This window comes from Triticum dicoccoides, chromosome 3A (genome assembly GCF_002162155.2).
Source record: "Triticum dicoccoides isolate Atlit2015 ecotype Zavitan chromosome 3A, WEW_v2.0, whole genome shotgun sequence".
In the NCBI taxonomy this organism is placed as follows: Eukaryota; Viridiplantae; Streptophyta; class Magnoliopsida; order Poales; family Poaceae; genus Triticum; species Triticum dicoccoides.
Genome location: NC_041384.1, coordinates 654,978,081 through 655,003,223, shown reverse-complemented (window position 1 = coordinate 655,003,223; position 25,143 = coordinate 654,978,081). Strand labels below are relative to the sequence as shown.

Below are 25,143 nucleotides of genomic sequence, written 5' to 3'. Positions count from 1 at the left end.
AGCTTCAATGCCTCTGTTGGAAACCAGAAAACCCAATAGCTTGCCTGCTGGCACATAATAATGCATTTGGCCGGGTTAAGCATCACCTTGTAGATCCGGAGATTGTCAAATGTCTCTTTCAAATAATCAATCAAGGTCTCCTTCTCTCTTGACTTCACCACAATGTCATCTACATAAGCATGAACTTTGCGCCAAATCTGATTGTGAAGGCAATTTTGTACACGCGCTGATAAGTCGCCTGAGCGCTCTTGAGCCCAAAAGGCATAGACACAAAGCAGAAGGCTCCAAACGAAGTAATGAAGGTTGTCTTCTCCTGGTCCTTATTCCTTAACTGCCATTTTGATCCGACGATAACTAGAATAGGCATCCAAAAAACTCAAATGCTCACAACCCGCCGTAGAATCAATGATTTGATCCATACGAGGGAGAGCAAACGGATCAGCCGGACAAGCCTTGTTTAAGTCCGTGTAATCCACACACATACGCCAAGTGATGTTTTTTAGTACCAGCACCAGATTAGCCAACCACTCAGGATGAAAAACTTCAATGATAAACCCGGCCGCCAAAAGTTGGGCCACCTCCTCACCAATCGCCTTCCTCCTCTCCTTGTTAAACTGGCGAAGAAATTGTTTGACCGGTTTAAACTTCGGATCAATATTAAGAGTGTGCTCAGCGAGTTCCCTCGGTACACCTGGCATGTCAGAAGGCTTCCATGCAAAGATGTCCCGGTTCTCACGGATGAACTCGATGAGCGTGCTTTCCTATTTCGGATCCAGATTGGCGCTGATACTGAACTGTTTAGATGAATCGCCAGGGATAAAATCAACCATCTTAGTATCGTCTGCCGATTTAAACTTAAACGAAGGATCATGCTCCGTGGTTGGCTTCTTCAAGGATGTCACGTCTGCCGGGTCAACATTATCTTTGTAAAATTTTAGCTCCTCCGTTGCACAAACTAATTCAGCATAAGCCGCATCTCCTTCCTCACATTCCAGGGCCACCTTGCGACTCCCATGCACTGTGATGGTGCCCTTATAACCCGGCATTTTAAGCTGCAAATAGACATAATAGGGCCTCGCCATGAACTTAGCATAAGTCGGCCGCCCAAACAGAGCATGATAAGGGTTTTTGATCTTGACTACTTTGAAGGTTAACATCTCAGATCTGGAATCATGCTCATCTCCAAAGGCTACTTCCAATGAAATCTTACCCACCGGGTAGGCTAATTTACCCGGTACGTCACCATGGAAGACAGTGTTTGACGGCTTAGGATTCTTATTTGTCAGTCCCATGTGTCACAAGGTCTCATAATATAGGATGTTAATGCTGCTACCTCCATCCATGAGCACCTTAGTAAACTTATAACCTCCAACTTGCGGTGCCACTACCAAAGCCAAATGACCCGGATTATCGACCCGGGTCCGATGATCCTCTCGACTCCAGACAATAGGCTGCTCCGACCATCGTAGATAACATGGGACTGCCGGCTCAACTGCGTTCATAGCTCTCTTGTGAAGCTTCTGATCCAGTTTACACAAACTGGTGGTGAAAACATGGGACTGCCTACTGTTTAATTGTTTCGGATTGCTCTGATAACCGGACTGCTGCTACTGTTGATTCCCCTGATTACTCTGCTGATTATAACCACCTTGGTTACCGTGACCTTGAAAGCCAGAACTTGAACCGCCTCCACCATGACCCGGACCATGAGAACCGGACCCTGACCCGCCATTTGGGCCATGGTGGCGCTGGATGGATTCCCGAAAACTTCTCATTATGCTGCAATCCGTCCATGAATGAGTAGTCGGCTTACGTTCTGTTCCGTGTTTTGGACATGGCTGGTTTAACATTGCTTCAAGGTCAAATCCTGCCCTTGAAAACGGCGGCCCATGCGGTCCCTTACGACGTTGATTATCATTGCGTGCACCTGTGTTATCCACGAAGTCATCAGCCCTGCGCTTATCGTTGCCCCCCTGACCGGTAGAGTTATACTGTTGTCCCTTCATGCCATTACTCTTCTTTCCCTTTCCCGATCTTTCATCCTATGAATCGGGGTCTTTGGTACCATCAGAGTCGGCATACTTGACTAGAGCCGCCATCAGCTCACCCATATCGTTTTAATGACGCTTGAGCCACCCAAGTTTCTGCTTGAGCGGAATGAGCCGGAAATTCTTCTCCAACATCAGAACCGCTAAGCCGACATTGATATTATCTGAAGAATGTATGGTGGTCGAGAACCGGCGTACCCAGCTGGTCATAGATTCGCCCTCGGCCTGAACGCAAGAAACCAGATCCACAATCGACATAGGCTTCTTGCACGTGTCTTTGAAATTCCGGATAAACTGTGCCTTCAAATCCACCCATGACCCAATGGAATTAGCCGGCAATCCCTTTAACCAGGTACGAGCCATTCCTTCTAGCATCATGGTGAAGTACTTGGCATAAGCAGCTTCACTAACATCCAACATCTCCATGGCCATCTCATAACTCTCCACCCATGCCTCAGGAGGTTGATCGGCTGTGTAGTTTGGCACCTTACGAGGGCCTTTGAAATCCTTAGGCAGATGCTCGTTTCGTATAGCTGCCGTTAGACACGGTACACCGAAAGCCTTGGAAGTCACTCCTGCCTCAATTGAAGCTGTCGTAAACCGGCGCATGCTGATGAGCCGCCAGCTCAGCCTCCCGATGTGCTCTGGCTTGATCCACCAAATCTTGTGTGTTAGCTCCATTGCGTATTGGGTCATGAGGTTGGTTACGGCGCCTACTTGAGACCACCGGCGAGTCAATGTGCCTGTTGTAGCTCCGGCTCAGGCGAGGGGTCTCATGAATCCGATCGCGGCTATAAGAATAAGCCTGCTGCTGCACCAGAGCTATTTGAAGAAGCTCCCTGGACCTTCGGGTTTCAACCACCGCTGGAGTTTCACCCTCATCGGGCAGTGCCACCAATCGTGTAGCTGCCGCAATCATGTTGTCCAAAGGGGTGGAGTAATGACCCGGCGGTGTCGTCACATACTGAGGCGAAGTGCTGTTTATACGTGGCTGGCCTGGCGGTTCAACTATCCGGCTCACCACCGGCGGGTTACTGGCCCCAGCTCCAGGGGTGTTGAAGAGGTCCCTTGACTCATAAACCGAAGGCAAACGACTATGTTGCTTCCTCCTCAAGACTTCATGTGAAGCATTCTGATCCACCCTAAGCCGATATGATTCTGCTTGAATCCGCTGTGCTTGGGCATCCAAAACAGCATGTTCTGCGGCCATCCTAGCATTCTCTACTGCTAAGTCTGCCTTAGCTTGCACTATTCCATCACGAAATTTAGCCACTTCTGCCTTCTGTTTCCCATGGTTTTCTGGGGTTACCTCAACCTCCATCAGAGTCGCAAGAGCATCCAACAGATCTCCTAAGATTTGAGCCGGCGGGCGAGCTGGACCGCCAGCCCTAGCTTCCATGACCGCAACTGCTCCTGAAGTTATAGCCGCATCAGCTGTCGAGCCAAGAGCCGGTTGTGTGCCCGCCATGAAGATCGCCGCCCTGTTTGGTGGCTCATGAGGGTCCGAAATGGTGTCGCTGTCGGAACAGCCCCCAAGCCTCCCATCTTGTAGCTAATACATTGAATTAGTCTAGCCCGTGGACTCATCATCAGAGAAGACCTCCGTCTCACCGCCGGAGACGGAGCCTTCCAACTCAGCCCCATGGGTGAACCCAATGAAGACGTGCTTTATGGCTGGCTGAGCCGGGGCGGGTCGTGCACGCTGAGCCGTCTCAAAGATGTTGGTGCAGATGTCTGGCTCAGGGCCCGGCTCGCTGATCTTGCCGACGAAGATGTGGATTCCGCTGAAGGGGACCCGGTACATGTACTCAATTGAGCCGGCCTCGGGGACCCAGCCTGCATCGTCGATATAGAGCCTGCCGCGACGACTCTTGGTCATTCGACCCACAACGTATCCCTTGAGCCCTTCGAAGCTGCCCTTTAAGAACTCGAAACCACCGTGCGCTGGCCCCACGGCAGGCGCCAACTGTCGTGGAAGTGTCACGGTAGATGTCCTCATGGGAGGACTTAGTTGCGGAGCCATTGCGACAAGGTTAGCTTAAAGGGGTTAAACGAGACAAGGGACACAGAGAGTTTATACTGGTTCGGCCCCTTGCGGTGAAGGTAAAAGCCTACTCCAGTTGAGGTGGTATTTCTAGGGTTTCGATTACGAGGGAGCAAACACAGTTTGCCTGGCTCTTGATTTGATGTTTCTTGCCCTAAGCCGCTGCCGGGTCCTCTCCTTATATACACAGGTTAACGCCCTGCGGCCTACAGAGTCCCGACCGACTCATACAACGTGTCTGGCTTGGTGACATATCTTACGTGCCTTACATTATAAGTCTATACATTCATGCCGGTTTATACTTACGGGCCTTAAGCCGCCTCTGGGCTTGGGCCTCTTACAAGCCTAACTGTGAACCGCCATCTTGTATACTCTTGGGCTTCATACAGGTGAACCGCCATTGTGGTTGACCCGGCCCCTCCTGGGCAGGTCATATCTGGTAGTCATATCCCCAACAGATTCCCGACACCACCACCTACGCAGGAGTCGCAGACACATGAAGCTGAAGTGGAGTATGACCGCGGTATTCGCATAACTCGGCCACCTAATCGCTTGTCGCTTTTCGGTCGTAAGGAAAGGCCAGGTGGTCAGCTTCGACTAGGGTGATTCATCTATCCACGTGTGCGACCCATTGTATCTACATATGTCAGTATCAGACTTTCCAATTTAAACATCTATGTATGCTGAAATAAAAATGCACCAGTCAGAATTCCCGCCTATATCTCCCGCCATACTATCCCGCTTCACACTTCGGCTTAAGTTAGGCCGAAGTGATTTTTTTATTTTGGCTGATGAATACTGTGCAACCATTGCCGATCTTAGACATTCAAAAAATATATTTTTGTGCAACCCTTTCCCCTCAATATTTTCCCGCCAACTCTTTCACTCCATATGTTCCCGCCACCCGTTTCCCGCCATATGTTCCCGCCAACCCTTTCCCGCCATACCGCAGTCGTTCTTTCCCGCCATTTTCTCCTCTCTACCTATAAAACCCCCTTCAGATGGAGCTAGATAAGCATTCGAGTGTAGTGTAGTCGAGATGTCCCATTATTCTTTCAATCATAGTTTTCACCCTGGGATGAGCAGGACTCTTCTGAGGCTAGCTACCGATTTCAGGATGGAGAATAGGATAGTTTCATGGGACGAACTCGCCGGTAGTGACACCATAATGAATGACTTGGCTCACAAATTACGTAGGTCTAGGTGGCCTAAAAGGACCTATTGTTGGGGAACGTTGCAGAAAATTACAAATTTTCCTACGGTTTCACCAAGATCCATCTATGAGTTCATCTAAGAAACGAGTCTAGGGAGAGAGTTTGCATCTACATACCACTTGTAGATCGCGTGCGGAAGCTTGCAAGGTGATGATGTAGTCGTACTCGACGTGATTCAAATCACCGATGACCAGCGCCGAACGGACGGCACCTCCGCGTTCAACACATGTACGGGACGGGAGACGTCTCCTCCTTCTTGATCCAGCAAGGGGGAAGGAGAGGTTGATGAAGATCCAGCAGCACGACGGCGTGGTGGTGGATGCAGGGCGTCACAGCAACAGGGCTTCGCCGAGACTACGAGGGAGAGACGTAACGGGGGGAGGTGGAGGCGCCAGGGGCTGGTGTCTGAAGTCCCTCCTCTCCCCCACTATATATAGGGGTGCCAGGGGGGCGCCGGCCCTAGTAGATGAGATCTACTAGGGGGGGCGGCGGCCTAGGGGAGGTTTCCCTCCCCCCCAAGGCACCTAGGGGTGCCTTCCACCACTAGGACTCCTCCTAGGGGGAAACCCTAGGCGCATGGGCCTATAGGGGCTGGTGCCCTTGGCCCATGATGGCTAAGGCGCACCCCCTACAGCCCATGTGGCCCCCCGGGACAGGTGGCCCCACCCGGTGGACCCCCGGGACCCTTCCGGTGGTCCCGGTACAATACCGATAACCCCGAAACTTGTCCCGATGCCCGAAATAGCACTTCCTATATATAATTCTTTACCTCCGGACCATTCCGGAACTCCTCGTGACGTCCGGGATCTCATCCGGGACTCCGAACAACATTCGGCTTTCTGCATATACATATCTTCATAACCCTAGCGTCACCGAACCTTAAGTGTGTAGATCCTACGGGTTCGGGAGACATGCAGACATGACCGAGACGCTCTCAGTCAATAACCATCAGCGGGATCTAGATACCCATGATGGCTCCCACATGCTCCTCGATGTTTTCATCGGATGAACCACTATGTCGAGGATTCGATCAAACCCTGTATGCAATTCCCTTTGTCAATCGGTACGTTACTTGCCCGAGACTCGATCGTCGGTATCCCAATACCTTGTTCAGTCTCGTTACCGGCAAGTCACTTTACTCGTATCGTAATGCATGATCCCGTGTCCAACACCTTGGTCACATTGAGCTCAATATGATGATGCATTACCGAGTGGGCCCAGAGATACCTCTCCGTCATACGGAGTGACAAATCCCAGTCTCGATCCGTGTCAACCCAACAGCTACTTTCGGAGATACCTGTAATGCACCTTTATAGTCACCCAGTTACGTTGTGACGTTTGATACACCCAAGGCACTCTTACGGTATCCGGGAGTTACACGATCTCATGGTCGAAGGAAGAGATACTTGACACTTGCAAAGCTCCAGCAAAACGAACTACACGATCTTTTATGCTATGCTTAGGATTGGGTCTTGTCCATCACATCATTCTCCTAATGATGTGATCCCGTTATCAACGACATCCAATGTCCATAGTCAGGAAACCATGACTATCTGTTGATCACAACGAGCTGGTCAACTAGAGGCTTACCAGGGACATAGTGTGGTCTAAGTATTCACACGTGTATTACGATTTCCGGATAATACAGTTATAGCATGAATAAAAGACAATTATCATGAACAATGAAATATAATAATACTTTTATTATTGCCTCTAGGGCATATTTCCAACAGTCTCCCACTTGCACTAGAGTCACTAATCTAGTTACATTGTGATGAATCGAACACCCATAGAGTTCTGGTGTTGATCATGTTTTGCACGAGAGAGAGGTTTAGTCAGTGGATCTGCGACATTCAGATCCGTGTGCACTTTGCAAATCTCTATGTCTCCATCTTGAACATTTTCACGGATGGAGTTGAAACGACGCTTGATGTGCCTGGTCTTCTTGTGAAACCTGGGCTCCTTTGCGAGGGCAATTGCTCCAGTGTTGTCACAGAAGAGTTTGATCGGCCCCGACGCATTGGGTATGACTCCTAGGTCGGTGATGAACTCCTTCACCCAAATCGCTTCATGTGCTGCCTCCGAGGCTGCCATGTACTCCGCTTCACACGTAGATCCCGCCACGACGCTCTGCTTGCAGCTGCACCAGCTTACTGCTCCACCATTCAACATATACACGTATCCGGTTTGTGACTTAGAGTCATCCAGATCTGAGTCGAAGCTAGCGTCGACGTAACCCTTTACGACGAGCTCTTCGTCTCCTCCATAAACGAGAAACATGTCCTTTGTTCTTTTCAGGTACTTCAGGATATTCTTGACCGCTGTCCAGTGTTCCTTGCCGGGATTACTTTGGTATCTTGCTACCAAACTTACGGCAAGGTTTACATCGGGTCTGGTACACAGCATGGCATACATAATAGATCCTATGGCTGAAGCATAGGGGATGACACTCATCTCTTCTTTATCTTTTGCCGTGGTCGGTGACTGAGCTGAGCTCAGTCTCATACCTTGTAACATAGGCAAGAACCCCTTCTTGGACTGATCCATTCTGAATCTCTTCAAAATCTTATCAAGGTATGTGCTTTGTGAAAGACCTATGAGGTGTCTCGATCTATCTCTATAGATCTTGATGCCTAATATATAAGCAGCTTCTCCAAGGTCCTTCATTGAAAAACACTTATTCAAGTAGGCCTTAATGCTGTCCAGAAATTCTATATTATTTCCCATCAGGAGTATGTCATCTACATATAATATGAGAAATGCTACAGAGCTCCCACTCACTTTCTTGTAAACGCAGGCTTCTCCATAAGTCTGCATAAACCCAAACGCTTTGATCATCTCATCAAAGCGAATGTTCCAACTCCGAGATGCTTGCACCAGTCCATAAATGGATCGCTGGAGCTTGCATACTTTGTTAGCGTTCCGAGGATCGACAAAACCTTCCGGCTGCATCATATACAGTTCTTCCTTAAGATGCCCGTTAAGGAATGCTGTTTTGACGTCCATCTACCATATCTCATAATCATAGTATGAGACAATTGCTAACATGATTCGGACGGACTTTAGCTTCGCTACGGGAGAGAATGTCTCGTCGTAGTCAATCCCTTGAACCTGTCAATAACCCTTAGCGACAAGTCGAGCTTTATAGATGGTAACATTACCATCCGCGTCCGTCTTCTTCTTAAAGATCCATTTGTTTTCTATCGCTCGCCGATCATCGGGCAAGTCTGTCAAAGTCCATACTTTGTTTTCATACATGGATTCTATCTCGGATTTCATGGCTTCAAGCCATTTGTTGGAATCCGGGCCCGCCATTGCTTCTTCATAGTTCGAAGGTTCATTGTTGTCTAACAACATGATTTCCAGGACAGGGTTGCCGTACCACTCTGGTGCGGAACGTGTCCTTGTGGACCTACGAAGTTCAGCAGTAACTTGATCCGAAGTACCTTGATCATTATCATGGTTTTCCTCTTCAGTTGGTGTGGGCATCACAGGAACGATTTCCTGTGCTGCGTCACTATCCCGCTCAAGAGGTAGTACTTCATCGAGTTCTACTTTTCTCCCACTTACCTCTTTCGAGAGAAACTCTTTTTCCAGAAAGCATCCGTTCTTGGCAACAAAGATCTTGCCTTCGGATCTTAAGTAGAAGGTATACCCTACAGTTTCCTTAGGGTATCCTATGAATACGCATTTTTCCGACTTGGGTTCGAGCTTTTCAGGTTGAAGTTTCTTGACATAAGCTTCGCATCCCCAAACTTTTAGAAACGACAGCTTAGGTTTCTTTCCAAACCATAATTCATACGGTGTCGTCTCAACGGATTTAGACGGTGCCCTATTTAAAGTGAATGTAGCTGTCTCTAGAGCGTATCCCCAAAATGATAGCGGTAAATCGGTAAGCGACATCATAGACCGCACCATATCCAATAGAGTGCGATTACGACGTTCGGACACACCGTTTCGCTGAGGTGTTCCAGGCGGCGTGAGCTGTGACACGATTCCACATTTCTTTAAGTGTGTACCAAATTCATGACTTAAGTATTCTCCTCCACGATCTGATCGTAAGAATTTTATCTTTCGGTCACGTTGATTCTCCACCTCATTCTGAAATTCCTTGAACTTTTCAAAGGTCTCAGACTTGTGTTTCATTAAGTAGACATACCCATATCTACTCAAGTCATCTGTGAGAGTGAGAACATAACGATATCCTCCGCGAGCCTCAACGCTCATTGGACCGCACACATCGGTATGTATGATTTCCAACAAGTTGGTTGCTCGCTCCATTGTTCCGGAGAACGGAGTCTTGGTCATTTTGCCCAAGAGGCATGGTTCGCACGTGTCAAACGATTCATAATCAAGAGACTCTAAAAGTCCATCGGCATGGAGCTTCTTCATGCGCTTGACACCAATGTGACCAAGGCGGCAGTGCCACAAGTATGTGGGACTATCGTTATCAATTTTAAATCTTTTGGCATCTACAATATGAACATGTGTAATATTACGCTCGAGATTCATTAAGAATAAACCATTGACCATCGGAGCATGACCATAAAACATATCTCTCATATAAATCGAACAACCATTATTCTCAGACTTAAATGAGTAACCATCTCGTATTAAACGAGATCCAGATACAATGTTCATGCTCAAACTTGGCACTAAATAACAATTATTAAGGTTCAAAACTAATCCCGTAGGTAAATGTAGAGGCAGCGTGCCGACGGCGATCACATCGACTCTGGAACCATTCCCGACGCGCATCGTCACCTCGTCCTTCGCCAGTCTCCGTTTATTCCGCAGCTCCTGCTGTGAGTTACAAATATGAGCAACGGCACCGGTATCAAATACCCAGGAGTTACTACGAGTACTGGTAAGGTACACATCAATCACATGTATATCAAATATACCTTTGGTGTTGCCGGCCTTCTTATCCGCTAAGTATTTGGGGCAGTTCCGCTTCCAGTGACCCTTCCCCTTGCAATAAAAGCACTCAGTCTCAGGCTTGGGTCCATTCTTTGACTTCTTCCCGGTAACTGGCTTACCAGGCGCGGCAACATCTTTGCCGTCTTTCTTGAAGTTCTTCTTACCCTTGCCCTTCTTGAACTAGTGGTCTTATTGACCATCAACACTTGATGTTCTTTCTTGATTTCAGCCTCTGCTGACTTCAGCATCGAGAACAATTCAGGAATGGTCTTTTCCATTCCCTGCATGTTGTAGTTCATCACAAAGCTCTTGTAGCTTGGTGGGAGCGACTGGAGGATTCTGTCAATGACCGCCTCATCTGGGAGGTTAATGTTCAGCTGGGTCATACGGTTGTGCAACCCAGACATCTTCAGGATGTGCTCACTGACAGAACTGTTTTCCTCCATCTTACAACTGTAGAACTTGTCGGAGACATCATATCTCTCGACCCGGGCATGAGCTTGAAAAACTAGTTTCAGCTCTTCGAACATCTCATATGCTCCGTGATGCTCAAAACGCTTTTGGAGCCCCGGTTCTAAGCTGTAAAGCATGCCGCACTGAACGAGGGAGTAATCATCAGCGCGAGACTGCCAAGCATTCATAATGTCTTGGTTCTCTGGGACGGGAGCGTCACCTAGCGGTCCTTCTAGGACATATTGTTTCCTCGCAGCTATGAGGATGATCCTCAGGTTCCGGACCCAGTCCGTATAGTTGCTGCCATCATCTTTCAGCTTGGTTTTCTCTAGGAACGCGTTGAAGTTCATGTTGACGTTAGCGTTGGCCATTGATCTACAAGACATATTTGCAAAGGTTTTAGACTAAGTTCATGATAATAAAGTTCTAATCAAATTATGAACTCCCACTTAGATTAGACATCCCTTTACTCATCTAAGTGTTACACGATCCGAGTCGACTAGGCCGTGTCCGATCATCACGTGAGACGGACTAGTCATCGTCGGTGAACATTCTCATGTTGATCGTATCTTCCATACGACTCGTGTTTGACCTTTCGGTCTCCGTGTTCCGAGGCCATTCTGCACATGCTAGGCTCGTCAAGTTAACCCTAAGTGTTTTCGCTGTGTAAAACTGTCTTACACCCGTTGTATGTGAACGTAAGAATCCATCACACCCGATCATCACGTGGTGCTTAGAAGCGACGAACTGTAGCAACGGTGCACAGTTAGGGGAGAACACTTCTTGAAATTTTATAAGGGATCATCTTATTTACTACCATCGTCCTAAGTAAACAAGATGCATAATACATAACAAACATCACATGCAATTATATAGTTGTGACATGATATGGCCAATATCATATAGCTCCATTGATCTTCATCTTCGGGGCTCCATGATCATCTTGTCACCGGCTTGACACCATGATCTCCATCATCATGATCTCCATCATCGTGTCTTCATGAAGTTGTCACGCCAACGACTACTTCTACTTCTATGACTAACGTTTAGCAATAAAGTAAAGTAGTTTACATGACGTTATTCAATGACACGCAGGTCATACAAAAAATAATGACAACTCCTATGGCTCCTGCCGGTTGTCATACTCATCGACATGCAAGTCGTGAATCCTATTACAAAGAACATGATCTCATACATCACAATTCATCATTCATCACAACTTCTGGCCATATCACATCACATGATCAATCGCTGCAAAAACAAGTTAGACGTCCTCTAATTGTTGTTGCATCTTTTACGTGGCTGCAATTGGGTTCTAGCAAGAACGTTTTCTTACCTACAAATCACCACAACGTGATTTTGTCAACTTCTATTTACCCTTCATAAGGGCCCTGTTCATCGATTCCGCTCCAACTAAGGTGGGAGAGACAGACACCCGCCAGCCACCTTATGCAACTAGTGCATGTCAATCGGTGGAACCGGTCTCACGTAAGCGTACGTGTAAGGTTGGTCCGGGCCGCTTCATCCCACAATACCGTTGAGCAAGAAAAGACTAGTAGAGGCAAGTAAGATGACAAAATCCACGCCCACAACAAAGTTGTGTTCTACTCGTGCAAAGAGAACTACGCATAGACCTAGCTCATGATGCCACTGTTGGGGAACGTTGCAGAAAATTAAAATTTTTCCTACGGTTTCACCAAGATCCATCTATGAGTTCATCTAAGCAACGAGTCTAGGGAGAGAGTTGGCATCTACATACCACTTGTAGATCGCGTGCGGAAGCTTGCAAGGTGATGATGTAGTCGTACTCGACGTGATTCAAATCACCGATGACCAGCGCCGAACGGACGGCACCTCCGCGTTCAACACATGTACGGGACGGGAGACGTCTCCTCCTTCTTGATCCAGCAAGGGGGAAGGAGAGGTTGATGAAGATCCAGCAGCACGACGGCGTGGTGGTGGATGCAGGGCGTCACAGCAACAGGGCTTCGCCGAGACTACGAGGGAGAGACGTAACGGGGGGAGGTGGAGGCGCCAGGGGCTGGTGTCTGAAGTCCCTCCTCTCCCCCACTATATATAGGGGTGCCAGGGGGGGCGCCGGCCCTAGTAGATGAGATCTACTAGGGGGGGCGGCGGCCTAGGGGAGGTTTCCCTCCCCCCCAAGGCACCTAGGGGTGCCTTCCACCACTAGGACTCCTCCTAGGGGGAAACCCTAGGCGCATGGGCCTATAGGGGCTGGTGCCCTTGGCCCATGATGGCTAAGGCGCACCCCCTACAGCCCATGTGGCCCCCCGGGACAGGTGGCCCCACCCGGTGGACCCCCGGGACCCTTCGGGTGGTCCCGGTACAATACCGATAACCCCGAAACTTGTCCCGATGCCCGAAATAGCACTTCCTATATATAATTCTTTACCTCCGGACCATTCCGGAACTCCTCGTGATGTCCGGGATCTCATCTGGGACTCCGAAAAACATTCGGGTTTCTGCATATACATATCTTCATAACCCTAGCGTCACCGAACCTTAAGTGTGTAGACCCTACGGGTTCGGGAGACATGCAGACATGACCGAGACGCTCTCAGTCAATAACCATCAGCGGGATCTGGATACCCATGATGGCTCCCACATGCTCCTCGATGTTGTCATCGGATGAACCACTATGTCGAGGATTCGATCAAACCCTGTATGCAATTCCCTTTGTCAATCGGTACGTTACTTGCCCGAGACTCGATCGTCGGTATTCCAATACCTTGTTCAGTCTCGTTACCGGCAAGTCACTTTACTCGTACCGTAATGCATGATCCCGTGTCCAACACCTTGGTCACATTGAGCTCAATATGATGATGCATTACCGAGTGGGCCCAGAGATACCTCTCCGTCATACGGAGTGACAAATCCCAGTCTCGATCCGTGTCAACCCAACAGCTACTTTCGGAGATACCTGTAATGCACCTTTATAGTCACCCAGTTACGTTGTGACGTTTGATACACCCAAGGCACTCTTACGGTATCCGGGAGTTACACGATCTCATGGTCGAAGGAAGAGATACTTGACACTTGCAAAGCTCCAGCAAAACGAACTACACGATCTTTTATGCTATGCTTAGGATTGGGTCTTGTCCATCACATCATTCTCCTAATGATGTGATCCCGTTATCAACGACATCCAATGTCCATAGTCAGGAAACCATGACTATCTGTTGATCACAACGAGCTGGTCAACTAGAGGCTTACCAGGGACATAGTGTGGTCTAAGTATTCACACGTGTATTACGATTTCCGGATAATACAGTTATAGCATGAATAAAAGACAATTATCATGAACAATGAAATATAATAATACTTTTATTATTGCCTCTAGGGCATATTTCCAACACCTATGAGGAGGTACGTAAAGAAATTCTTAGGTTGCATGCAAGGTGGAAGAAGGTAGTGGAGCCGAAGAGTGAAACTTTCAGAAGGACTGCAGAAAAGCATCGATTTTTATGGACTGAAGACAGCGAGGACAAAGTTGATATCTTCATGCCGCCGCTTCCGGGTTCTGCATCGTCAAAGGGCAAGAGTTCTGCATCGTCCAAGGGCAAGAGTACCACATCCTTGAAGGGCAAGAGTTCTGCTTCGTCCAAGGGTAAGAGTTCTGCATCCTCAAAGGGCAAGAGTTCTGCATCGACGGAGGATGACGATGACGCCTTCATGTAGTTTTTAAGCTCTATTCCAGTTCTACCGTTTAATTCAGATGTACTTGCATTATTATTTTGTACTCTCTTATTGTAGGGCATTATATTCTATCTTCATTTCATTTTGTAGTTGTTGCACGATGTTCGATAATTAGTGGAGGGAAAGAAAATGCCACTACTTTATTCTAAAACTATATATTTTTTCCATTACGACACGGTACAACTGAAAATAAGATACATCGGAGAATCGAAATAAAGCTACATTTAACTACTGAAATAAAGCTACATTAAACTGCAGAAATTAAGATACAAATGACTGCGAAATTTAAAATACTACCACAGGAATCTACTGAGTCCAGTGTGGATATTTTCCTTTTCCATCGCCAGCTTCTTCTTCTGCCTTGGCCTCACGAGCATCGGATTCCCGCCCGTGGAAATGAGCGTCGTCGCGTGGGAATCATGGCCGTCCGCCACAGCACAGGCTGTCGGGCCGCATGCATGGGAATCGTCGTGTGAGAATCAATCACCATAGTCTACAACAGGGACGCTGTCGCGCGTGCAGCAGCAACAGAGGTGCCGCCTATAGGTTCCCGCAGCGTGTGAGTAATTCCCGCAGTGCCGTCGCATCCACTAAGGCAAAAGAAGCAAAAGCCGGAGTGATTCCCGGGCAGCAGCACGTCATTAGCATAGCAAAAACAACCAGTGTCGGCAAAAGGGCTCAAAATCCACAGATTCCCGCCCATGAGAATTAGCGGTGCACGGGAATCAGCGTCGTCTGCAACAGGAAAGATGCCGCCTCCTCTAGTGGCGGCCTGGCCCACGCCTCGGCCCACGCGTAGCAGGGCTGTCGGCCAGGGAGCGGCAGTGGCAGCACTCGCCGCCTCGCCTAGTGGCGGCCGGGCCCGCCACTCCTGGCCCGTTCCGTCCCAGCTGCGCCATTGTGTGATAACCCATTGTGCCCCGCGTGATCGCCTCCTAGCGTGGCGACAAGTGACACGTGTCGCCTGCCGTGCTCTGTCGCCATTAGTGAGGGGGTCCTTTTTGACAATTTTATCTGCAGGTAGTCCTTTTTGGCAATAGCATTCGTCAGGGGGTCCTTTGGGACAAAAAATCTCTACCTCCTTGTTGGAGTTGACGATGACCCCCCCCCCATTCTTGATGAATATCGCCCGCTCCACCTCGACGAGCTCCGAGTGCTGGTGGCGGAGGTCCTCCATGTAAGCCTCTGAGGCGGCCTCCATCGAGAGGCGCTCCCTCGCCTCTTGGTCCTCCCGCAGGACCCGCACCATCGCTGCACTCACCACCCCCGGCTCTGGCAGGACGAGGTGGACCGGCGTCGTCCCGAACAGGAAGTCAGCCGGGTGGCGGCGCGTCATGAAAAGTTTGGTAAACCCCTTTTCTGAAAATAGAAATTCAATTTAAAGGGGTACCACCCAAGCTAAATAAGGCCTTATAAATCAGAGCATAGAAAAAGGTGCGGCTGGCTAATTAAATGAAAGGATTTTGAACCAAAATCTTTGCTAATTCGACAAGGATTGTATTCTTTAATTATTTCTCTATTTTTTATTACTTAATTTTAGAATAAAAATTATTCTAATAAATTTTATTCTTCTTCTCCGGACTCAAAATAGAAGAATAAAAGAATAAGTAGAAGAATTAAGTTAAGTCAATCCAATGTGGTACCTGACTTGCCATCGATCGTTTTCCATGGTCGTGAGTTTCATCGTGTGGAATGACCTGATCCACTTCTGTTGGTGGCTCTTCCGGTCGTGGATCTCCTCCACCCACGTTCCCCACGAGCGTTGTCGAACGCGAGGTAGGTCCTCGTCGGTGGCCGCGACGGAGGGAGCTCCGGGAAGTCGGCGAATCGGTTGGGGCAGGCGGATCGGGCGAGAGGCAGCGACTCGAGTAAACGCCAGCAGACGATGACCCTCGGGCGTGGCGGCGCGGATCCGCTCTGTGGATCGGCGGTGGGGACCTCCGGTCATAGTGTCCAGTCATTGGGAGGAGAGGGGACGGCGGGGAAGGGTGGATCTGGCGCACCGGCGGCGGGGCAAGGGGAAGAATAGGAGGTAGAGGAGTGGAAGAGAGGGAGAGAAGTTCTACAATAAAAAATATGAGGTAAAAATATATTCAATGATGAATCTAATGTTAATATTTTTCTCTATACAAACTTGGTTAAATTTTGTATGTTTGACTTTAGACAAAGCTAATATGCGGATTAAATAAAAACGGAGGGAGTCCACTACTGCGCTGGTGACGGAAATGGAATGGATGGGGTGCCACCAGAGCACAATGTGCATGATGATGCTTGATCTATGTATTCTGATGTTGAAAGAGCAGCTCAAAACTTTATAAATGAAGCTGTCAATTTTCCATTGTTGGAGCTGGTGGTGCTGTTGTACCCATGTTTTTTTTTTGAGAAACAAGAGTTACAGACTCAAGTAACGGGGCAGTATTCAGACTGCATCAATTCTCTCAGCCTATCTGGGACTCCTGCAATAATCCGAAAATTTCCTTGCATCTTCGTCTCAATCGCCAGCTCATGAGCCAACCCATTGCACTTCCTTCCAGCAAAGCACACTCTGTATGAGGTGAAACCCTCAAGCAATTGCCTTATTCAGTTCCTCCTCGTACTAGACTAGGAAATTGACAGAATGACGGATCAGCTCGTTTCCTTTGCCATGTGCGCAATCATCTCGCAGGTGCCAGCATCTCCAGAGTAAAAGAAGGATCTTCGCCTGCATGTCCTCGGAGCAATTGCCAAGCAGATGCTGAAGCCAGTCAGTGCCAGTATACCTAAAAGCTAGCTCGGAGGGGAGCTGTCTCATTTCATGCCTTAGAGGCCTGCTTCTGGTGCATTCAACTACTGCATGAAATTCATTTTCCACTCCATTTTTGTAGATGTTACACCCAGGGTCGAGAGCAAGGTTACGTCTAAATTTGTTCTGCTTTGTTGCGAGAGTATTAGTTGCAATCCTCCACCCAAAGATTCTAACTTTCGGAGGGACCCCAGCCTTCCACACGAAATCCCAAATACTCTGATCGTTTGCCTCCCTCGTAGAGCTAGATAAAATCTGACTAATCTGCTGACCAGCATAAGCCAATTTGTAGGTGCTTCTTACTATGAATATTCCATTCTTTTCGGGGTGCCAGGCAATACAATCCTCCACTTCCGAATTTGCTATGGGGATCTTGCAGATTTCATGAGCATCAAACTCTTGGAAAATTTGATTTAAGAGTTCCACGTTCCATTGGTTTAATTACCCACCGGAGACGCGAACGCCTCTTGAAAGAAAATGTTTTCAAACCCTCCTTGCGAGGAATCCATTGATCCCACTTAATTGAATCTTTCTTCCGTCCCCCACTCTCCAGATAATCCCTTTCTTCAGTAACTCTAGACCCGCCTCAATGCCCCTCCACACGGGTGATGCATCCGATGAAAAAAACATGTCCAGCAGATTCTTGTGGGGGTAATATTTCGACTTAAGCACTCTTGCACAAAGACTGTCTGGAAAAGCCTCCAACCTTGCTTTGCTAGGAGTGCTAAGTTAAAAAGATGCATATCTCTGAAGCCAATACGCCCGCACGCTTAGGTCAAATCATATGCTCCCATGACATCCAGTGGACCTTTCGGTGACCCTCCTCGTAGGGATGGCAGTTTTGCCCATGGGTATGGGTACCCGCGGGTACCCTACCCGAAAACAGTGGGCATGAATAAGACTTTTTACTACTTCATACCCATGGGTAATGGGTATCCGTACCCGCAAAATGCATGGGTAGGGTATGGGTATGAAATTATACCCCTGGGTATCCCAATGGATACCTAGAAAAATTAATAAATTAATTAAACCCTATAATACCTACGGTGATTGGCATTGCAAGTTTGCAAACTTGTTTTTTTAAGTTAGTTTGTAATGAAGATTAAGACATTTGTGTGTCAATCCACATTGTAAAATTTTGATGTAAGTGCAAACCGGATTGTGATGGCCGAGTACCTAAATTTAGTTTTAGGCCCTTTTCTTGGCTTACCTTTATCATGCCAATGTTAGATACTATACCCATTGGATATCTATTGGGTATAATATACCCGATGGGTATGGGCATGGGTACCAATTTGTGCCCATGGATATTGAAATGGATGGGTGTAGAAAAAAGATTTGGGTATGGGTTTGGGCAGAAAAAGGTCGTACCCGCCCATACCCTACCCATTGCCATCCCTACCTCCTCGTCACCCGACCAGAAGTTTCTGACCATCTTCTCGTACTTTTCGCAAAAACCTTTGGATAATAGGAAGACACCCATGATGAAGCATGGGAGTGCCTGGACAACCGATTTGACATGAACTTCTTTTGCAGCATATGCCATGAATTTCTCTGACCAATCACTGCATCTTTTCCTGAATCTATCCATAATTGGCTGGAAATTCTCATCCTTCATTCTACCTTCTGAAGTTGGTAGACCCAAATACTTACTCTCAAATGATGATGACACCACACCCAGGGTCTATTTTATACTATCTCTAACTTCCTCGGAACACTGTTCACTAAACAACAAAGAACATTTACTCTCACCCAGCAACTGACCCGTACATCTCTGAAAAATGGATAAAACCCTTTTCATTGTTGCAGCTTCTTCCACCGTGGCCTTGAAAAATATCAAGCTATAATCGGCAAACAAGAGGTTTGAAATGCCAGGGCTGTTTCTAGCAATTTTGTATCCATGTTGTTGCTCTCTGATACTCCGTTCCCAATTTTGATTGGTTGCATGCTTCGTGCTATATATACACCTCAGATCATGGAAGCCCCTTTTTCTGCTGGGGCTTGTTTCCCAGCTAATCATTTTGCCTGTTTCAGATATCAACTCAATTCCTTTTGGCTTGCTATATATTCTATCATGGATTACACCCGAGACTGACACCGGAGAACTGCTTTAATTCCATGTTTGTTTATTGATGCTAGGATCTGGGAACATGCTGCGCAGATCTTGGATGTGAACTTGATAGTGCCTTGCTTTGTTTCTATTTTTTTAGGGTATGCTCTGTTTTTTATGAATTCCCCTTTTTCTTGCATTTTGACGCCAATTTATCTGATGATGAGCCTTTGACCATAGTTCTGGGCTAAGTCAAGTTGGCCAATTTATTTCAAATGTGCAGGGACGAGGGTTGGCTCCTTTTGGATCTCGGCCCGCAGTTGGACGCACTGCTCTTTAATTCATAGTTCTGGGCTAAGTCAAGTTGGCCCATTTAATTCATCTTTTTCAATAAAGCGTGATTTTACTGATTCAAAATGAAATATCAAGAAAGATACAAACACAATTATAATACACCCAGTCTTTGCATAGTAAAGATGCACACGGCCAATACCAACACACTCACATTAAAAGAACACATACGTAAATAGCAAAGTGGTATGGTGTGTCATGGTGTTACAAAGAGGCGCCCTAAAAGGATCAGTTGCCCCGCGCGCCGACAGCATGTGTTTAGCGGCGGGTTGGGGCGGTGCCGCGCTGACCGCAGCTTGGTGGGACTGGGGCCGGGGGAATCGTTTCTGCAACGGTATGCTTGTTGCAGGAATTAAGGAGGAGGAGTCCGGGCGTGCATGGTAGAACGGACGGCTATTAGCCTGGAAATCCAATGGCCATCGATGCGGCGGATGATTTTAACTCATCCGCCGGCCGACATTGTAGCACGCCTCTTAAAGTATGCACATTTAACCGTACTATACTATACTATACAACAACCGCTCGGTTAGTTGTCTCGTCCTCGGTTCCTCCTATGGTTGGCTTGGCTCGTTGCTTGCTTCGTCTGTAGTCTGTACGCATTGGAATTCTTGCATGATGAAGACTTGACGAGGCGACTTCGAAATCCCTGAGTGTGGCTTAGTTAGCTGGCCAGTTGTATGGTCAAATCAAGACACGAGAGGCCATGGCCATGGATTGCTTCATCCTCGCGTCCGGGCTGGCCATGACCTACATCGTCTGCATCGGCAGCACGGCCATGTTTATCATCGCTTTCATCAACCTGGCGCGGAGCCCTCACAGCAAAGGCTCCATCGTCAGGTTCTCCTTCTTTTTCATCTTCTGGGTCACCATCGTCGCCGGTGAGTGCACGGTCATGTGCATCTTCATCTTCCAGCAGCCGGCGGTGCGTCGGTGCCTGGCCTTCGCCCACGGGGCACTCCGTGGCGCGGGCCGGCTTTTTTGCCAGCCGTGCCGGTGCGCGCGCCCCCGCCGCGCTCTGCCGCAGTTTCTGGACCAGACACCGAGTCACATGCCCGTGCTGGCCAGGGAGCCACCTGTGGATGGCGGCGCGCGGACGGTGACGGCGTATGATATCCCGGCGTACGAGCAGCCAGAGAGCGGCGGCGGGTGGGAGTGCGCGGTCTGCCTCGGGGAGGTGGAGAAGGGGGACGCGGTGAAGCGGCTGCCGGTGTGCCTGCACGTGTTCCACCAGCAGTGCGTCGACTCGTGGCTGCACGAGCACTCGACGTGCCCGGTCTGCCGGTGCAACCTCTTAGCGCCGTTGCCGGCCCAAATGGTATGACCGTACGCTGGTGATGAGAGAGAACTGAGCGCAGAGAAGAGAACTCAAAAATACAAATGTACTACTACTACTGAATGCCAGTGAGGCTTCTCCAGTCAGAAGCATGTAAGTATACATTGTCTTTTGGATATTGCAACAATCCAAACCCAAACGGGAATGTAACATGGGGAAAACTTGAAATCTGTTTGTTTCATGGATGTATGTATGTATGCAAAGGTGTTAAAACCGGATCCGCGCCTTGCCACACCGTTCTTCTTTTTATGGGACCTACTAGTTCTATAGCTTATTGTTGGTCTCGATCTTTGTTGGGCATTTTTTTGGGTGGTATCGGTCTTGTTGAGCTAAGCGCATTATTCTCTCACTTGGTACTTCTGTTTTTTTTCTACATGAAATTTGGTGGACGAGTGGCAGCACGAATCCATCATAACTTTCTAGATTGAAATGCTTCCTGTCCGGGTTAATTTTCTCTGTGCTCTTCTAGTAGCCCATATATAATTCGAATCACTTGTTCAAACTCTAGATGTAAAAGCTATTGCTAATAGTACTACACAAAAGGCAAAACTGCATTGTTTGTGCCATCTGTTGGCATGTGCCGTCATAGCTTGTGCAGCCGTTTTGCAGCTCTGTGTTTCATGTCGGTGGCCAGGTTGGGCAATGGTGCCCATTTTGTGGGCTGAATTGTGTCGGTTTTAGCTTGGGTTTCCGTCAATTAACCGGGCAATTTTCACTCTTCTTAATCAATGAAATGGCAAGTCTTTTGCCTTGTTTAAAGAAAAACTGCATTGGTAATTATAATTCGGAAATATACAAATATAAACATCGGATAGAATCCGACGAACAATACCTTCCTAACCTTTATTTGTATTTTGCCATCAATTTTTGGAAACTTGTCTCGAAAAGGAGAAAAATAACGGAATCGATAACCTCCGAACGTCCGGTGTTTTCGTCGTTCGGTCCGAACGTGCCCATCGCCGTCAGATCGCCAGTGCAAATCTTGACACAACGTTTCTGCCACGTCGGACAGCGCCGCGCGGTCGGGCTAACCGACGCTCGCCACGAACGCCACCACCATCGTCAACTGCTCCTCCTATCCCAGTATCAACTGCATTCGCTCTCTTGCCGTCGCGCAACCACCCGCACTTACTCTATCCCGTCGTCTCCGCCTCGCATATCCGTTACACTCCCCCAATCTAGCGCCCTTCTCCACGGTTATTCCCGCAATCTAGCGCCATCCGCCGTGGTGACGCATCGGAGGAGCTCGAATCCGCCGCCGCCGCCGGCGTTTGTGTCCTCCCGCAATCGATCCGGCGTCGAGCGGCTTCGCAACGATGGGGTATCCAAGTTGTGCATGAACGGGCGACGGTCACGGATATCCCTCGAGATCGTCTATGAGAGGTGTTGTTGGTCGGCGGCTTTCTGCATCTGCAACATCGTCGTCACCGACGGCATCGACTGTTCTTCTGCGGCCTGAGGTTCGTTTTCGCAGATCTGGGCATCTCTCCGTCTCTCCCCCCTTGTCATCATGACGCAGCCACTCCGCTTTGTCCCGGAGTGTTACAAGGTTGCCCACGGCTGCATTTTGGTGCGCCGTCGAGGTTATAGGTTCACCGCGCGTCCCATATGAGACATCTCCATGGGGTTGTACATGGCGATATGTTTTTCAGTGTGCGATTTTGTGCTCACGTAGGTTTGTGTGCGCCCAACTACTCGTTCAGATTCATGTTGTTTTTGTGTCAATTTCTACTGTGGCACGTGTAAGATCTCATAACTACTGCCATCTTGATGGCTTAATTCTCGCTATTTGTATCATTTTTTACTGAAGGTCACCTCCATCGTGCACTCATGTAGTTCTATGCCATCATGATCTTAGTGGAGTAGACTGCCATTTACTTGGAAATCTGCAACATAGCTCCATTTCTTACAGTGATGGTATTCATCCCGAACCTTTTCACATGGCAACTTTAATTCATAGGGGATGGCAACTTTACTTCATAGAGGATGGCAACTTCGTGCTTCTTCGTTTTTTTGTCAGAAAATTGTCATGTTTTCCTACTCTCATTATCAATACCGTCTTTTGTTTGCTGATATGTTTCATTTGTTATTGTTTACTTCCAGAGAAAATGGGCCGCAACGCGCATGATGATGATGCCGACGATTTCATGCCTGATAAAAGGGACGATGTGGATGCTGGTAAACGAGCTCCGAAGAAGGTATTTTTGTTGCCTGATGTGTAGTCTTCGTACACGTGCGTGACATGGCAATTTTCAGTATTTTTGTCAGATGGCAAGTTCCTGTTGCCAATTGTATCGTTGTTCGTAAGCGCGGTGTTGTATTTCCTTTTTTTCCTCACAATGTGTGATGCTTACTTACTTTGGCTGGAGGTGGCAACTCTTCCCATTATGGGATGGAAGCTATTTTTTGCAATAAACTGTTCATTATGCTTCTTCCATGGTTAGTTTTGTTGGTCTCAGGAGGCAACTTTTAAACGCAATGTGATTCTAGTTATTGTTAGAACTCTACCACATGGTCAATTTAGTTATTGTTAGATGGAAACTTATTAGCAACACTTTTTTCCTTCTGGGTCTACCGACAGATATGTCAGAACAGCCGATGTTTTCCTCACACGAGCTAGGTGATGAAGACATGTACCTAGGATAGGGACACGGACCTGACCAAAGAGTCCTACTCTAGGACATCCCTAGGAGAAGTCACCTTTCAATCGACTTGAAGGTATCCCACTCAACGGGTTCAAGACACTCGACCAAGAAGCTATCACTCGACCATGAAGCCAACCACTTGACTGCTAGGAGACCTAAAGTCACTCCACAGGTAAACGGTCGGCTGTTAAGTAGTCTTTATGATTATTATAGCACTTTATTAGGGACGTTATCAGAAACGTCCAACCTTAAATGTACTTTAAACCCTGCATTACTGAGAGCAGGAGGGGGCCGGCGAACTCTATATAAGCCACCCCCTCCTCAGTATGAAGGGTTCGCACCCCTGTAATCCATACACGCATAATCCAGTCGATCGCCTCCGGGCTCCGAGACGTAGGGCTATTACTTCCTCTGAGAAGGGCCTAAACTCGTAAACCTCGCGTGTAACAACTTCCCAATAGCTAAGATCTAGCCTCTCCATATTCACCCCCTACATCACTGTCAGAGTTAGAACCACAACAGTTGGCGCCCACCGTGGGGCAGGAATCTTAGCACTTAGTTGGAGAAGTTGCGATCTTTTTCGATCCCTTTGATCATGTTTTCTTGCGGAGTTTTGGTGGAGGACCGCGAGATCCGTCTCGGCGCGCTCACCTTCATCGTCGATGACTCCGCCTGGCTTCAGGAGGCACCACTCGACATCGACGCGCTCCCCGTCCGCGGTGCGACGCACTTCCGTGCATGCATTCGTGGCGTCCTCCTGCGGCAGCCATCGACCCAGTATTGGTCGGCCCCTGCGTCGTCTCCCCGCCCTGTCTCCCACCAGCGCAAGCGCTCCGGTCGGTCAAGACTTCAGCGGTGGGTGAGGCATGCCGTGGCCCGCCAGTCGGCAGCCCCACAAGTCGCGGCAATCGAGCCCGTCGAATCCCTCTACGGCCTGTTCGACCTGTCGACTGGCTTCGTGGAGACCGCATCTGAGTGCGACAGTAGCGACCCAGCGGCTGAGGTTCTGGCGGTCGATGGAACACACAGTCCCCCCGGTTTCCCTCGCACTGACGGAGGCGCGGGTGGGGGCGACCCGTCGCGTCCCCACGACGAGTATCTCCCCGAACCTCTCACATCATTACAGCGAGAGGAGCTTCGCCGCCGGAACATGGACGCGCTCCACACTCCTATCGTCGGAGAGACCCCCGAGGCCCGGGCCTTGGAGGACGCGCGTTTGGCCAACTTGGCCGAGCGCACTCGACTGGAGAATCTCCAGCGAGCACTCGACGAGCAAGCGCATCAGCGAGCTCCCGAGTAGTCGACGCCAGCTCTTCCCGCCGACGCAGGTATATGGAACCCCAATTCAGAAATTGGCCGCCGCGGCCCGTATAGCAGAATTGATTCAGCCCTCCCAGTCGGAGGCTGGCAGGGGCTTGTTACAGATCAGAGCATTGCTCCGGGCGGCGGGAAACCAGAATTCCGCTGTCTCTCAGTCGCGGAATAGGATCCACAGTCAATCTGTTGCAACAGATACAGTCGAGTCGCCTCACAGCCCAAGATCGCCCCCGAGGCGTGAGGGACGTGGTGACCGGCATGATCAGTAC

The 25,143-nt window shown here is 48.6% G+C and overlaps 1 protein-coding gene and 1 long non-coding RNA gene across 2 annotated transcripts; both read left to right on the top strand.

The window, feature by feature from the left end:
* Positions 1–20,282: 20,282 nt before the first annotated feature.
* Positions 20,283–20,900, top strand: LOC119272554 (E3 ubiquitin-protein ligase ATL9-like). The gene has a single exon (XM_037554021.1). The coding sequence runs from the start codon at positions 20,283–20,285 to the stop codon at positions 20,898–20,900; it is 618 nt and encodes a 205-aa protein (XP_037409918.1).
* Positions 20,901–22,007: 1,107 nt separating this feature from the next.
* Positions 22,008–23,620, top strand: LOC119272553. The gene is made up of 3 exons (XR_005134763.1): positions 22,008–22,372; positions 23,016–23,110; positions 23,494–23,620. It is a non-coding gene; the product is annotated as an uncharacterized LOC119272553 (long non-coding RNA).
* Positions 23,621–25,143: the final 1,523 nt, after the last annotated feature.

Bases quoted from the DNA above. Each gene is read 5' to 3' on its own strand.
- LOC119272554 (XM_037554021.1), top strand. From the start codon at position 20,283: ATGGCCATGGATTGCTTCATCCTCGCGTCCGGGCTGGCCATGACCTAC.